Here is a 14029-nt window from a genome sequence, read left to right as displayed (position 1 = left end):
CCCCTGCCCCCCCCCCCCAACCACTTCATTTTTTTCCCCCACTCTCACCCCTCTCTCCCTCCGCAGCTCCATCCAACACCACCTCCTCCCCCTCTCTGCCACACCGCCTGCTTACTTTCTCTCCCACCTCCCTGCATGTGATTCACACTCAGGCAACACACACTTTGCTGCACTTAAATGGCACACATATTTTTCATGCATTCGCAAATAGCTCATCCAAAACCCAGCGCTCACACACACACACTCACACTCACACACACATTCCTGACACCCCCTCATCCACGCGACCCCTCCAGCCTTAAATTCTGCCCACAGCACCATCTGTGACCCAGAGAAAGTGTGTGCTGACACCACCCTGACACCACCCTGACCTTCTCCTGCTCTTTTGTTTTACCACTGACATGATCTCTCAGGGTACAGCTACACCTGGACATGAATTTACACCCGTTCTTACGTCTCTCTCTCTCTCTCTCTCTGTTGATTTCGTGTGTGCTTTCTCTCCAGTTTCCAAGGAAAAAGGCAGACACATTAATGTAACATGGCAATAGATAATTTCCACAAACTGCTGGGACCAGGATCAATATCTCATCAGCGGAGTCTTTTTGTGGCTGTTATATCAAACAGTGACTTTACACCCAGACCCACTGTGACCAAAAGTCACTCCTTCACTACAGTAACCTGGACAGACGCCAACAAAACCAGGCCAATATTTTCCAACCCTAAATGAATACTGAAATTGACGTGTGTGTGTGTGTGTGTGTGTGTGTGTGTGTGTGTGTGTGTAGCTGTAGTTAAGCAGGTCATTGACTAAGCTGGGGATTAGCAGAGCTGGAAGCTCTAACACCCACCCAACCATGTACAGCCTCAATAACTTAATCTCACAATCAATATCCTGGATATGTATTTTTACAACAATTACAATCGTAGCATTTTATCCATGCAATCTAGTAAGTACACCCCCCCCCCCCCCCCCCCCCCTTCTGTCTCCCACACACAAAACAAATCAAGCCTACTTTAATTTGCTAAAAACAGTGCTGTTGACCCAATAACCACCCCTCCCTCCTCCTCACACACACACACCACCCCTCCCGCTGACACACACACACACACCACCCCTCCCGCTGACACACACACACACACCACCCCTCCCGCTGACACACACACACACACCACCCCTCCCGCTGACACACACACACACACTCCATCCCTCCTGCTGACACACCCACACACACACCCCACCCCCCCTGCTGACACACACACACACATCCTCACTGTTAGACGGCCTGCAACACTTGGTCCAATAAATCACAGCCTTGTTTCCAGTTTAAAACTCATCATCCGTCTATCTCCCTTGTTGCCCGTGTCCCCCCCCTCACCCCCCCCCCAACCCCCCCGTCACCACCACCACAGCTTCGACCTCCTCCTCCTCCTCACACACACACACCATCCCTCCTGCTGACACACCCACACACACACCCCACCCCCCCTGCTGACACACACACACACACACACTCCATCCCTCCTGCTGACACACACACACACACTCCATCCCTCCTGCTGACACACCCACACACACACCCCACCCCCCCTGCTGACACACACACACACACACACACTCCATCCCTCCTGCTGACACACACACACACATCCTCACTGTTAGACGGCCTGCAACACTTGGTCCAATAAATCACAGCCTTGTTTCCAGTTTAAAACTCATCATCCGTCTATCTCCCTTGTTGCCCGTGTCCCCCCCCTCACCCCCCCCCCAACCCCCCCGTCGCCACCACCACAGCTTCGACCTCCTCCTCCTCCTGCTTCTTCTCACGCTGCCTGCCGACTTTTGGACACCGGAGCCGTGGAGTCCTAGCGTGCCACAGCAGCAGCAGGGACTCCCGGAGCGCGGGTCTCAGTGAGGAGAGCCTCCGCTCTCCGCCCTCCGCCCGTGGACTCCTACCCTGAGACAGAGAGTCGGCGTTGGACTGCAGCATCAGCAGAGCACCGGGGGACGCAGTCTCTCTCTCTGTCTCTCTGTGGTGCGAGAGGAATTATCTTCTCCCCCGAGAGTGTGCGGTGACCTGCAACAGGGAGCGGGCGACACGGGTGATGATGATGATGGTGGGGGTGGTGGTGGAGACCAGGAGTCGGCGGAGAGAAGGCCGCTGCCTGCCCGTCCTTTTCCTGCTCCTTCTTCTCAGCAGCTGCTGCCACATGTTGCACGGCCAAGGTAAGAGCTGAACGGCGCCAAGTTGTAATGAAAGGCTGATTCAAAAAAAAAAAAAAACATTTTTTTTTTTTTTTGAATCAGCCTTTCATTACAACTTGGCGCCGTTCAGCTCTTACCTTGGCCGTGCAACATGTGGCAGCAGCTGCTGAGAAGAAGGAGCAGGAAAAGGAGGGGCAGGCAGCGGCTTCCTCTCCGCCGACTCCTGGGCTCCACCACCACCACCACCATCATCATCACCAGTGTCGCCCGCTCCCTGTTGCAGGTCACCGCACACTCTCGGGGGAGAAGATAATTCCTCTCGCACCACCGAGAGACAGAGAGAGAGACTGCGTCCCCCGGTGCTCTGCTGATGCTGCAGTCCACCTCCGACTCTCTGTCTCAGGGTAGGAGTCCACGGGCGGAGGGCGGAGCGCGGAGGCTCTCCTCACTGAGACCCGAGCTCCGGGAGTTCCCTGCTGCTGCGGTGGCACGATAGGACTCCACGGCTCCGGTGTCCAAAAGTCGGCAGGCAGCGTGAGAAGAAGCAGGAGGAGGAGGAGGAGGTCGAAGCTGTGGTGGTGGTGACGGGGGGGTTGGGGGGGGGGTGAGGAGTAAGAAGAGGGCACGAACACCTACAGCATACATGGGTCTAAATCAGATGCAGTAAAAAAAAAAAAAGTGTTTTTTTTTTTTTTTTTGAATCAGCCTTTCATTACAACTTGGCGCCGTTCAGCTCTTACCTTGGCCGTGCAACATGTGGCAGCAGCTGCTGAGAAGAAGGAGCAGGAAAAGGACGGGCAGGCAGCGGCTTCCTCTCCGCCGACTCCTGGTCTCCACCACCACCACCACCATCATCATCATCACCAGTGTCGCCCGCTCCCTGTTGCAGGTCCCCGCACACTCTCGGGGGAGAAGCTAATTCCTCTCGCACCACAGAGAGACAGACAGACAGAGAGAGACTGCGTCCCCCGGTGCTCTGCTGATGCTGCAGTCCAACTCCGACTCTCTGTCTCAGGGTAGGAGTCCACGGGCGGAGGGCGGAGAGCGGAGGCTCTCCTCACTGAGACCCGAGCTCCGGGAGTTCCCTGCTGCTGCTGTGGCACGATAGGACTCCACGGCTCCGGTGTCCAAAAGTCGGCAGGCAGCGTGAGAAGAAGCAGGAGGAGGAGGAGGAGGTCGAAGCTGTGGTGGTGGTGACGGGGGGGTTGGGGGGGGGGTGAGGAGTAAGAAGAGGAGGAGGGTTCCCCTGACCAACAGAAAGACTTTCTCTCACTCCTCTTGGCTTCAGTCCGCACTGACGGCTTCACTGCAGCCTCTGTGCGCGGTCTCTGTTCGTCGGCTGCTCCCGGTGGAGCCTCATCTTCATCCACGTCGATCTGATCTGATCTACCGTATTAATACACTTGACTGTGTGTCTTACACTTATCGGCTTATTCCACTGCTGCCGATAAAACCTCAAATCCGCGCGTATTTTGTCGTGATGTCGCCACTAAGGATTTGTGGAACGCGGATCATTTCGCTGTCGGGATAAAAAACAAAAAAAAACGATTAATACCGAGAAATGGGGAAATGTAAACTGTCATCAGTGTAAGTATGTGTCGTGGTGTGTCTACAATGTACTCGGTATTTATTTCACTTGAGTGAGAACTGTAATAAATACGTTTAAATAAAACTACAAGTGGCCTCGAGAGAAACAGTGAAAAATCCAAAATAAGTGAAAAAAAAGTCTAAATTTGATCAAACTCTGAGACGTATTTAAGGTGTTCTGTGTTTGTTAGTCCGTTCAAACGTCCGCCACAGGCCACGCTGGTACCGACGAGTTCGTCTTAAATTAAAATAACACCCTCGACTAATATTCTGTCTCTGCACCACGTTCTTCTCCCAATATTATGGTCACTGTGTGTGTAGTTGTGGCCGAACGCTACGTAGTTTTTACTCATTAATTCCACTAACGGACGCATTTAAACCTCTGTCCCCAGAGAGAGGGCTCAGACAGCGGGTAACGGATAGGTTCACCGGCCACATAATGCGCAGCTTCTCGGGTTACGCGGAAGAGGCAATAACCCGGACAGACAACAGGTTAAGAGACAAAGTATTCTGGGTTAATTCAAGTTTTTGGAGAGTTTTTCTACCGTCTTCTAGAACGTCACTGAAACCCCGAGCGAAGTTCGCCAGCTGTTTAAAATCGACGAAGAAATTCAAAGTGAATCGGTTGCGTTCACTGGTCTCACTGCGACACCGGAGCCTCCCGCGGTTTATCCAGTCTCCAACGGTTCACGTACAAAAAAACGGTCCAGTCTGGAAGCGACGGTATTTAACCACCACAGTCCCTTTGTCCTTCTAGGAGTTTAGTGCGGGTTTCAGCGGCAGCTAAGCCGGTGTGTCCTCACCCTCCGTCCGCGGAGGAGCTGCCGACTGAAGCGATGCGTCTACGTCCACCGAACACCTGCCTCCAAACAGACAGAGAAGAGGGAGAGAGTGAGGGGGAGAGAGGAGAGGTGGGTTCCTTCTCCCGCAGTTCGGTTCAGAGACACCGTCAAAAATCCTTACGCTCCACCGTAATTTCTCTCCGTCTTCACTGAACAAAGCACCCGCTCTGCCCCGTTAATCTCTACTTTCCATCTGTTCCAAACTGGAAAAGTAAACTTCCATTCACTGGCATCCCTTTACACTGGTTGGTGAAAGCGAGTACTACCTCTCTTCCTATTGGTCAGAAGGCAACTGGAGGGCGGGACTCCTTCTGGCAAAAGTTTTACCGTGTTTTTTTAACCGTCAACATATTTTTGACATTATTTGTCACAACCTTCGTGAAAGAAAATGTTTAAGGAAACCCTTATGTTCTATAAAATTTAATAAAATGTTACATAAAGACCGTTGTTGTCTGTTAGACTGTGACATTGTGTTGTTTCACTCAGCAAGAAAACTAAGATTTGGTGAAAGAGATAAGATAAGGTTTACAGTTGATTTGTTTTTATAGTCACAGTAAATGATGACACACCGATTCCCAGCATGGAAGCAGGATTACCTGTTGTTTACATGTTGACATAACAAATAGAGATTTCCACCAAAGATTAGGGAACATTAGGGAACTGCAGAATCCCAGCTTGTTTACCTCTGACTGATGCCCACGCATCAATTATCCAATCACACACTTCAAAATACCTCAATGGTTTCCTTGATGCTTTTATTTTCTTTGGTAATTTACAACATTTGGCATCTGTGATGACGCATCTCTGCATCCTTAATCTCATTCCTTTTTGTAATTCTGTTTTTCTTTTTTGATCTCCTTCCAGTTCGTCATAACTGGTTGTGGTTTTATATCCACCATCGTCTTCTTTTCTCATGCATTTTTATTCTGCTGCTCCTTGATGAATTTCTGTTTCCCGAGGCTCCTCAAAGGTAACTATCCTTATGCCGTGTAGTAAATCAGGCCTAATGTTTTGCTGCTGTTTGCTTACGCTGGCTTTTACTGTATGTGTGTGTGTTTGTTTGTGTGTGTGTTTGTTTGTGTGTGTGTCGCTGCCTCCGTGCTCCTATTTCTACAAAACAAATTTTGTACAGCTGTTGTGCAGCTTGTGTTTATGTTGGTTCTATTCCTGTAACGACGTCGCTTCTTTTTATTGTCATTACTGCAGCAAGAGACATTGACATTAAAAATTGAAGTTTGCAAAAGTTGAAATTGGTGTTTGTGTTAATTTTATTACGTCTTTCACATTTTCAGAAGTATTTTATCATCACAAAACATGAAGCCGAGCTGCTCTGTGGACCCTGACCCTTATGTTTGTGTCTGTAATACAGTGTAATATTAATAGAGTATTATAATATTCTATCACACACACACACACACCAGTCATCAGCCAGTCACATCAGAATAATGTGTTTAAATCTAACCTGTCAAATTCAGGTCTAATAATTGGTTTCATTTTGTTCCTTCATCACAGCATTTGTTACAACCATGAAATAAGTGAAATGATCAACTGTTGGAATGATTTGCTGTTCGACTGACACTCAGTTAGTTCACAACAGTTCAGCTGAGCTCAAATGGTCTGTGTAATTGGACTACTGTCCTTGTCCCAGTGGACGAGAATGGGAGAGGAATCAATGTGATAAAGCCGTGAGTCTGACTCCACCACGGTGGTCGACCATAAACCTTGTTACCCTCTGTTTAGGGACACATTTTCTACGTGACGTAAGCTGCATGTGATCTACTTATTTAAGTAAGACGGAGGACGAGCGTCCTGTGAATGTGTCGTTTGAGGACAACCACGGAATAATGCAAGTTTACTGCAGTAAAACATTTAGTCAAACTATTACTTTTATCTGATTAATGTCACAAAATAATTACATTTTCTAGCCAGTGTTATTTATTTCATTCCCAAACTATTATCTACTCACTGTTGTCTACTACAACCAGCCTGAGGACGAACTCTCTGACAGTCAACCAGCCTGAGGACGAACTCTCTGACACATCAGCAGTATCAACACATAATACAGGCATTTACTTTATGACACAATAACTGCATTCACCAAGTCTGGTTCTGCTGATGACCAGTTTTTTTCATGGTGATGTTCATTTAATAGCACATTAATGTTAACGCCTACAACATAGTGACCTTATCTTTTATTGCCCCAATAAATCCTTGAAGACGGGCTTTTCATCCCCAGTCACCAAACAGACCCCCACCATCTCCACTCAGTCTCTCCAGTCTGTCTGGTGGTCTCTAGACTGCTGCTGCTGAAGCCAATCACACCGACACCTGCTCATAGATCTGTTTTACCAATGCACATTCAGCAGTAGTTCCTGTCCTCGACCTGACTCCACTGATGGTAATGTTTAGTATACGTTGTACACGGTACAATTACACCCAGAGAGTACTCTGATAGTCCTCTTTCAGTCGCCGACGACAAGCTCAGATTATATCTCAGATTTTCTCTTCTTTCAAGTTCACAGGGAACATTTGTCTTTACATACTCAGCCGTTACAGAAAGTGTTAGGAATGCAGCCAGCCGGAGGTTGTTGAAAAAGGTGTTTTCATTTCAATGTTCTGTATGAAAGGTGACATTTCTCGTAGGGCAGACATAAAGTCTGTATTCAACAACCTTTAGCGTCACATTTGGGTCTCTGCCATCTCCAGAGGGAAATCTCCAGTTCCTCAACTGCTCAACCGTCCACAACGCTCCCTGGTTAACTGTCTCTAACCACAGCGTGTCTCCCTACACTTCAGCAGCGAGAAGGCGGCGAACAGTAACATTTTAGAGATATTTTCCCTGAAACAGACGCTTGATGTTGTAGAAAATTACAGGGCGATAGGAGAGAGGGACAGCCAGAGCAGCAGAATTAGAGGCTGCTGATGTACTCTGTGATCTGATAGTGGATACAATGTAGGCAGAGCAGAAGATTTAGGTGATTATTGGAATATTGATTTCTGTAACTTTAAGTGGTAATTCTTTAAAGTTTAATAAATGCTGGCATGGATCTGTGCTGTGTTAACACCTCCGACGGTTGGCAGGACAACAGTCTCTTATCGTCTCACAGACTGGGCCTTTGAGAAACTCTTTCAAGCTATGGAACCACTTCAAAATAAAGGACAGACGGCACTTGGGTCTCAGACTCGAGTGAGTGTTCAGACACTGCTGAAAAAAAGAGGAAAAGCTTGTTTCAAAAGTGCCCCAACCCCAGGGGCAAAATTTAACTATTATTAAAATCCAGTAGCGGGCAGGAATTGATCCCCAGGCCAGGAGTTTGAACACCCTGGAAAAAAAGTGCAGTTCAGTTCAGTGTTATGTGTCGCCCAATAGTTAACATGAATAAAGTCTGGATAAAAACTTCAGCCTAGAAGAAAAAAAAACATCTGATCAAATGTTTTTCTTCAACTCAATTTTCCTGCTTCGTGTTTTCTCTCAACTTTATTTCCAAACCTCTTCGGTGCCAACGGCCCGTCAGCTGAACAGCTGCGGGCCTCGAAACGTTGCCGTCTCACCTACACAGCTCCACCTGTGGCCACCAACCTGCAGCGCAGCAGTGTTTTTGTGTTTTGAGCGCAGTCAGACCGGGAAGCGAGCCATGTGTTATGATACTATCACTATTTTCACATCCCTGGAGCTTATTTACACACCGGAGTGTTGTTGGGCTCTTTTTATAACTTTCTTTTTTACAGGAATTTAATTTGCTGGGGGCTGCCCCCCCCCCCCTCCTCCCTCCATTTTCCCAGTGGAATAAAAAAACAAAACACTGCCATGACTCCTGCAGTGCCATTGATTTTGATCAGAAGAAAATAATGCTACTGTCAAATCATTTCACTGCAGTGACAAACACTAAGTACAAAAATAAACAACCACCAGGATCTACAGCCAGAACATTTTGATTTCACTTTCTTATCTGGCAACTAATAAAAAGTAGCAAAAAGTAGGAACTGCATTAGTTTTGTTGTTTTTCACAGCGTCAGTAGATGAAAAAGGTACAGCGAGAAATATATCTATAAATATATATCATATCTGTAGAGATACAGAAAGGCTGCAGCACGGAGTGGTATTTGAGGAAATGTGTTTTTATTATTTGCATTATTTACAGGGAGTGCAGCTTTATTCACAAGCTAAGAGTAAACAGCTCTAAAAGCTCACCCAGAAACAGGCGTAGACTCACAGTCGTCGTCGTCGGAGTTAGAAAACTGATTTGATGACATTAAATAAAGCTTAAAATATGTTACTGTTGATATTCAACTGTTCAATAAATAAAAGCTCAAATTCACAGACGTAGATCTCCATGTTTACCTGCCTGTTCCTTCATATACTGTAGTATTATATACTGTAGTATTTATATACTGTAGTATTTATATACTGCAGTATTCATATACTGTAGTGTTCATATACTGTAGTATTCATATACTGTAGTATTTATATACTGTAGTATTTATATACTGTAGTATTTATATACTGCAGTATTCATATACTGTAGTGTTCATATACTGTAGTATTCATATACTGTAGTGTTCATATACTGTAGTATTCATATACTGCAGTATTCATATACTGTAGTATTCATATATTGTAGTATTCATATATTGTAGTATTTATATACTGTAGTATTTATATACTGTAGTATTTATATACTGTAGTATTCATATACTACAGCAGCAATATTCATATTTAATTATTCCCACAGGTCTATCTACGCACCATCAACAGAGGCACAACACATTCATGTGTGTGTGTGTGAATGTGTGTGTTATCTGGCTCCGACACACACACACACACACAGACACACACACACACACACAGACTGAGTGAGTGGTCACAGGTTCTAATTCTGAAGCCAATTTAACTTCCAATTACCTGAAACCAGAACCAGTTCTGCTGATTTTCTACCTCAATCCATCCATTCCCCTCTATCACCGACGCAGCCTGTTATTGGTGTCTCAGTCACAGAGGAGGAAGAGAGAGCTAATAACACACACACACATGTGTGTGTGTGTTATCTGGCGCCGACACACACACACACACAGAGCGTGTGACTTCTTCTCAGATGAAAATCTATCCTGACACGTGTGTGAACGTCTAGTTCAACAAATATCACTACATTTGCTCTCCCTGTTACCACCATCCACCCTCTCACGCCCCCTACCCCTCACACACGGTACCGCAGCGAGACGACCTCTGCAGAGGGTCTGAGTGAAGACGTTCCATCGTCTGTGAAACACCTGTTTGACTAAGGTAATGACTTCTCCAACAATCAGGACCCTCACTCTGCACAGAGAGAGAGAGAGAGAGAGAGAGACAGAGAGACAGAGAGAGAGAGAGAGAGAGAAGTGAGTCCATGCAAACCTAATGAGCAGCTTCCTGCAGCTCTGGCTGTCATCGTAGTGGAGGGAGATTATGTCAATATTAACTGACCTGTCATAGCAGTGGAGTGCTGCCAGAACACACACACACACACACTCAGACACACACACTCAGACACCAGGCAGTGTGTCCGTGGGCCACTGACTCTCTGGCTGCTCTCAGTGTTTTTGGTAAACTGTTCTTTTAGCTCCCTGTAATTGCTGCGGGCCGTCCTGGATTATGAATGAAGCTGGAACAGCAGGTGAGCCGCGCCTCAGCCTGGTGCAAACAGCCTTCATCATCATAATCATCATCATCATCATCATCATCATCTTCATCATCTTCATCATCATCATCATCTTCATCATCATCTTCATCATCATCATCATCATCACCCACAAGCGCTGGTGGTGTGGAGAAACAACACTTTTCATTTTCTGCTCGTGGTGAGTTTGTGTGTTTGTGTGTTTGTGTGTTTGTGTGTTTGTGTGTTTGTGTGACAGCAGGGTCTGAGGGCTGAGTTTCCTGCCGACTCCCCAGGTCGTTTTCCTCACATTTGTGAGTAAATAATTGCGTCACAAAGACAACGCCTTAACAGCTGATATACCACAGAGCGCCGCAAATAATTGAAACCATCTAATGGTTTAAACCTGATGACGGTGCTGGTGCTTCTGGTTGTGTGATGCATTAGGGTGAGTGAGAGAGAGAAGGGGAGAGAGAGGGAAGTAAGTGAGCGGCTGATTGTTTTGTTTCCTGATACCCTGGAGTGATCCTGCATTCTTGAATTGCAGGGAGATAGAAACCTGATCCCCCAAAACCAGTGGCTCCACCTGTTATCCAAGCTCTCTCCTGGGGCTAAAGAAGAAGGTGAGGGAGCAGCGAGAAGAAAGAGCGGGAGAGAGGGAAGAGCCGAGGGCGGTGGGAGGCCTTTCATGTGAGAGAAAAAAATGCAGGGAGTAAGGAAATGAAGAGGGGAATTGAAAAGAGTCAGGTCACACCTGTCGTGGACTCAAAGAGTCAGAGGAGGGATGTGGGGATGAAGGGAGGATCGGCAGGGAGTGGGATCCATTTTTAGTCGTAAAGTACAGATGGAGAGAGGTGTGAAAATCATAGTCTGGGTTTCAAAGATCTTTTATGGAAAGTGGAGAGAAGAAAAGTGAGTAGAGGGGCAGAAAGAGCCTGGCTGCTGAGGGAAAGAAAAGAGTCAGAACAGAAAGAACTGCAGACAATTTCAAGGTTATTTTGTGAAGTGGGTGAGGAGGGTGAGGAGGGTGAGGAGGGTGAGGAGAGTAATGACAGAACAAAAGGTTCAGACTGTGCACGAGCAGGCCATCCTGTGGATTTGGGATGTTTTGTTTGTTTGACTTTCTCGGTGCATGTGTGTGCTCCAGCCCGCGGCCCCCGGCCCCCACTGGGTGTCATCCCTGTGGCAACAGAGCGGACGGTTCATCCAGCGCTCCGCCTCGTCTCACTCTGCTCCGCTCCTCACGGGTCCTGCTGGACTGCAGCGGCGCACAGCTGGCCTCAAACTCGACATCTTTCCCCGGTGCACCTGTGATCACACACAATTATCCAGCGCCACACTGTGGACGAGAGGCAGGAGGAGTGGGCACGCACATGAAAGACGAGCAAACAGAGCAGCAGCACAAACACACACCTCCAGCTGAGAAAACGCTGAAGCAATTTTCCAGCGAAACCATAAAGAGCTGCTCAATCTGCACGACCGTCGACTCAGAGGCTGGAACACACACTGCCGGCCGGTGGCAGAGCGTGTTCCTGCACCTGTCACATGTCGACACCCTCAGGCTGCAGGCTGAGGTCTGAAGAAAACCAACGCCGTGGCCCGAGGAAAACACACCATGAGCTTTAATTTTCCGTCGCTCCAGTCGACCATCTCCTCCTCACTGCCCTTTACTTCCCGCTCCTCCAGACTCGCTTCGTTTCTCATTTTAACCAATTCCATCTTTCAGCCAGAGACACATTTGTCCACATTAAATCCCATTCAACGACTGCATGGACAATTATAAATGCTGCGAGACTCAGTCTAATCTTTTGTGGTCAATATTAACACAGTATTAGTTTCATCATTATTATTATTTTTTATCAGAAAATTGAAGACGTCATATTGAACGGGCAAAATGATGGAATAATTCCACTGTCTGCTCCTGACTCTCAGAGACAGCCAATCAGAGAGCTCCATCTCTTTATAACCACGCCACGACCTGTACTACATGCCTGGACACAATAGTAAGGCCATGACCTGTACGAGTAACCATTAGGGGGTGCTAAATCCCACATGCTGGAGCATTAAACGAAACCAAAAAAGAGAGTTTGGTAAATAGTCAGGTCAGAGATTTTCTCTTGTCCTTGTCTGTTTGTGTGCAGCAATGTAGTGTCAGGGGCTCAAGATAGGGGGCGCTGTTTCTAGGGAAGGCACTAATAATCGTGGGGAACCTAAAGCAGAGGAAGCAAACCCAAAGGATTACATCAGGTTTCTAGGGAAGGCACTAATAATCCTGGGGAACCTAAAGCAGAGGAAGCAAACACCTAAAAAACTGGTTTTCAAATTCTTTTATCACAGGTTTTAAAGAAGTGACCTGGTCCTAACAGCCCTGCAGTACTGCAGTACTGCAGTACTGCAGGACTGTAGAACTGTAGTACCTCGACATACTAGGTGTGTGTTAGTGTGATTGTTAGTGTGAGTGTGAATGCAGGCTCACACGTCCATGTTATCTGAGAGCACTATAACACATACATTAACAGCCACGTGTTGTTTTCACTCTTGTCTCTGTGCTAACGAAATCGTCTGAGTGAGAGACGTTACAATGATGAAAAAACGGACGGAAAATCACGGACAGAAACGACGACGTTCGTCCTGTAATGTTTTCATTTTCCACTACAGAAGAACCTGAGGGGCGGGGGTTAGAACAGAGGTCACATGGATCAGACGGAGGCTCCTGTGTGACCCGACCTTTAAAAACTGATCCAGTTCATCTGCCTCACAGCAATTACATTTGCTCAGTGTTAATTACGGCGTGACGAGGGTTCGTTATGTTCCAGTCAACGGGCTGCCACCGAAACCCAGGGTCTGAAAACTCCAGCGTCAAACTCCTCAGCTGATCAATCAGTAGATCTGGCTGCTAACAGGAGGAGAGGTCTCCACCGGGTGATTGACAGCTGTCAACATGGATCAATCACTGCTGAACTTCATAAATAGAAGCAGGTTTTAGTGAAGTGAATTTCTCTACAACGATGTGCAGTGAAACAAAGACAGAAACGAGATCAGGAGATCCTCAACTGTCTGCAGGTAAACAATGAAGAAAATATATTGATGATGTGGACGTGACATTTGTGGCTGAGTTCACGTCTGTTGGGTGACACAGTTGCATTGTGGGTCGACTTGGCAGCAGTGCAGCAGAATAACACAGAGAAATGTTGAACTTCCAGACTGCAGTAAGAACTGACCAATCATCTGACTCTCCATGTGAGCAGAGTGAACGGCTTCTCTATCAGTCTGACTGGAGTGATCACTCAGGTCTTTACGACCGCAGTCCGTTTCTGGGGCAGAAGTCTGAGGAACCGGGGTTTGATAAATGCCTCTGGCGTGTGTTGAACTTTAAACTTCACGGAGCAGAAACAGCAACACAACAGTTTTGATGTTGTTGAAACCGTTCTGTATAGAACCACGTGTTATAGAACAGCAGATCAGCATGGGAAACCAAGAAGGTTGACAGAGAATGACTGAGCACTTCTAAAACCACTGAGACTCACAGCTACTTCACTGATCAGACTCCATCCTCAGTCACGGTCGACACAACAGATACACTTTAATTCAAACTTCATCTCTAGAACATTCTCATGAGGTTTTTTTTTTTATGGGTCTAGTATTTTCTCCTTTCTGGTCTTTTATATTCTATATATATTCTATATGCTGTAAGTGCTGATCCACTGGCAGTAGCTCTCTCCCCCCCCCCCCCCCCCCCCCCCCCTGTTCCCCACCCCCCCCAA

At 47.0% G+C, this 14029-nt stretch overlaps 1 protein-coding gene across 1 annotated transcript in view; it reads right to left on the bottom strand.

Annotated features, from left to right (window-relative positions):
* The window catches only part of sdk1b (sidekick cell adhesion molecule 1b), a 148520-nt gene extending 141950 nt beyond the window's left edge, over positions 1 to 6570 (bottom strand). Inside the window, 1 exon segment of the mRNA XM_025058662.1 lies at positions 2944 to 6570. Coding sequence (XP_024914430.1) covers positions 2944 to 3064 — 121 coding nt within the window. The 5' untranslated portion in view covers positions 3065 to 6570.
* Between the last annotated feature and the right edge of the window lie 7459 nt (positions 6571 to 14029).

This window comes from Cynoglossus semilaevis, chromosome 9 (genome assembly GCF_000523025.1).
Source record: "Cynoglossus semilaevis isolate Cse_v1.0 chromosome 9, Cse_v1.0, whole genome shotgun sequence".
NCBI classification, from domain to species: Eukaryota; Metazoa; Chordata; class Actinopteri; order Pleuronectiformes; family Cynoglossidae; genus Cynoglossus; species Cynoglossus semilaevis.
The sequence above is the reverse complement of the archived record's forward strand: the minus strand, read 5'-3'. Positions and strand labels throughout refer to the sequence as shown.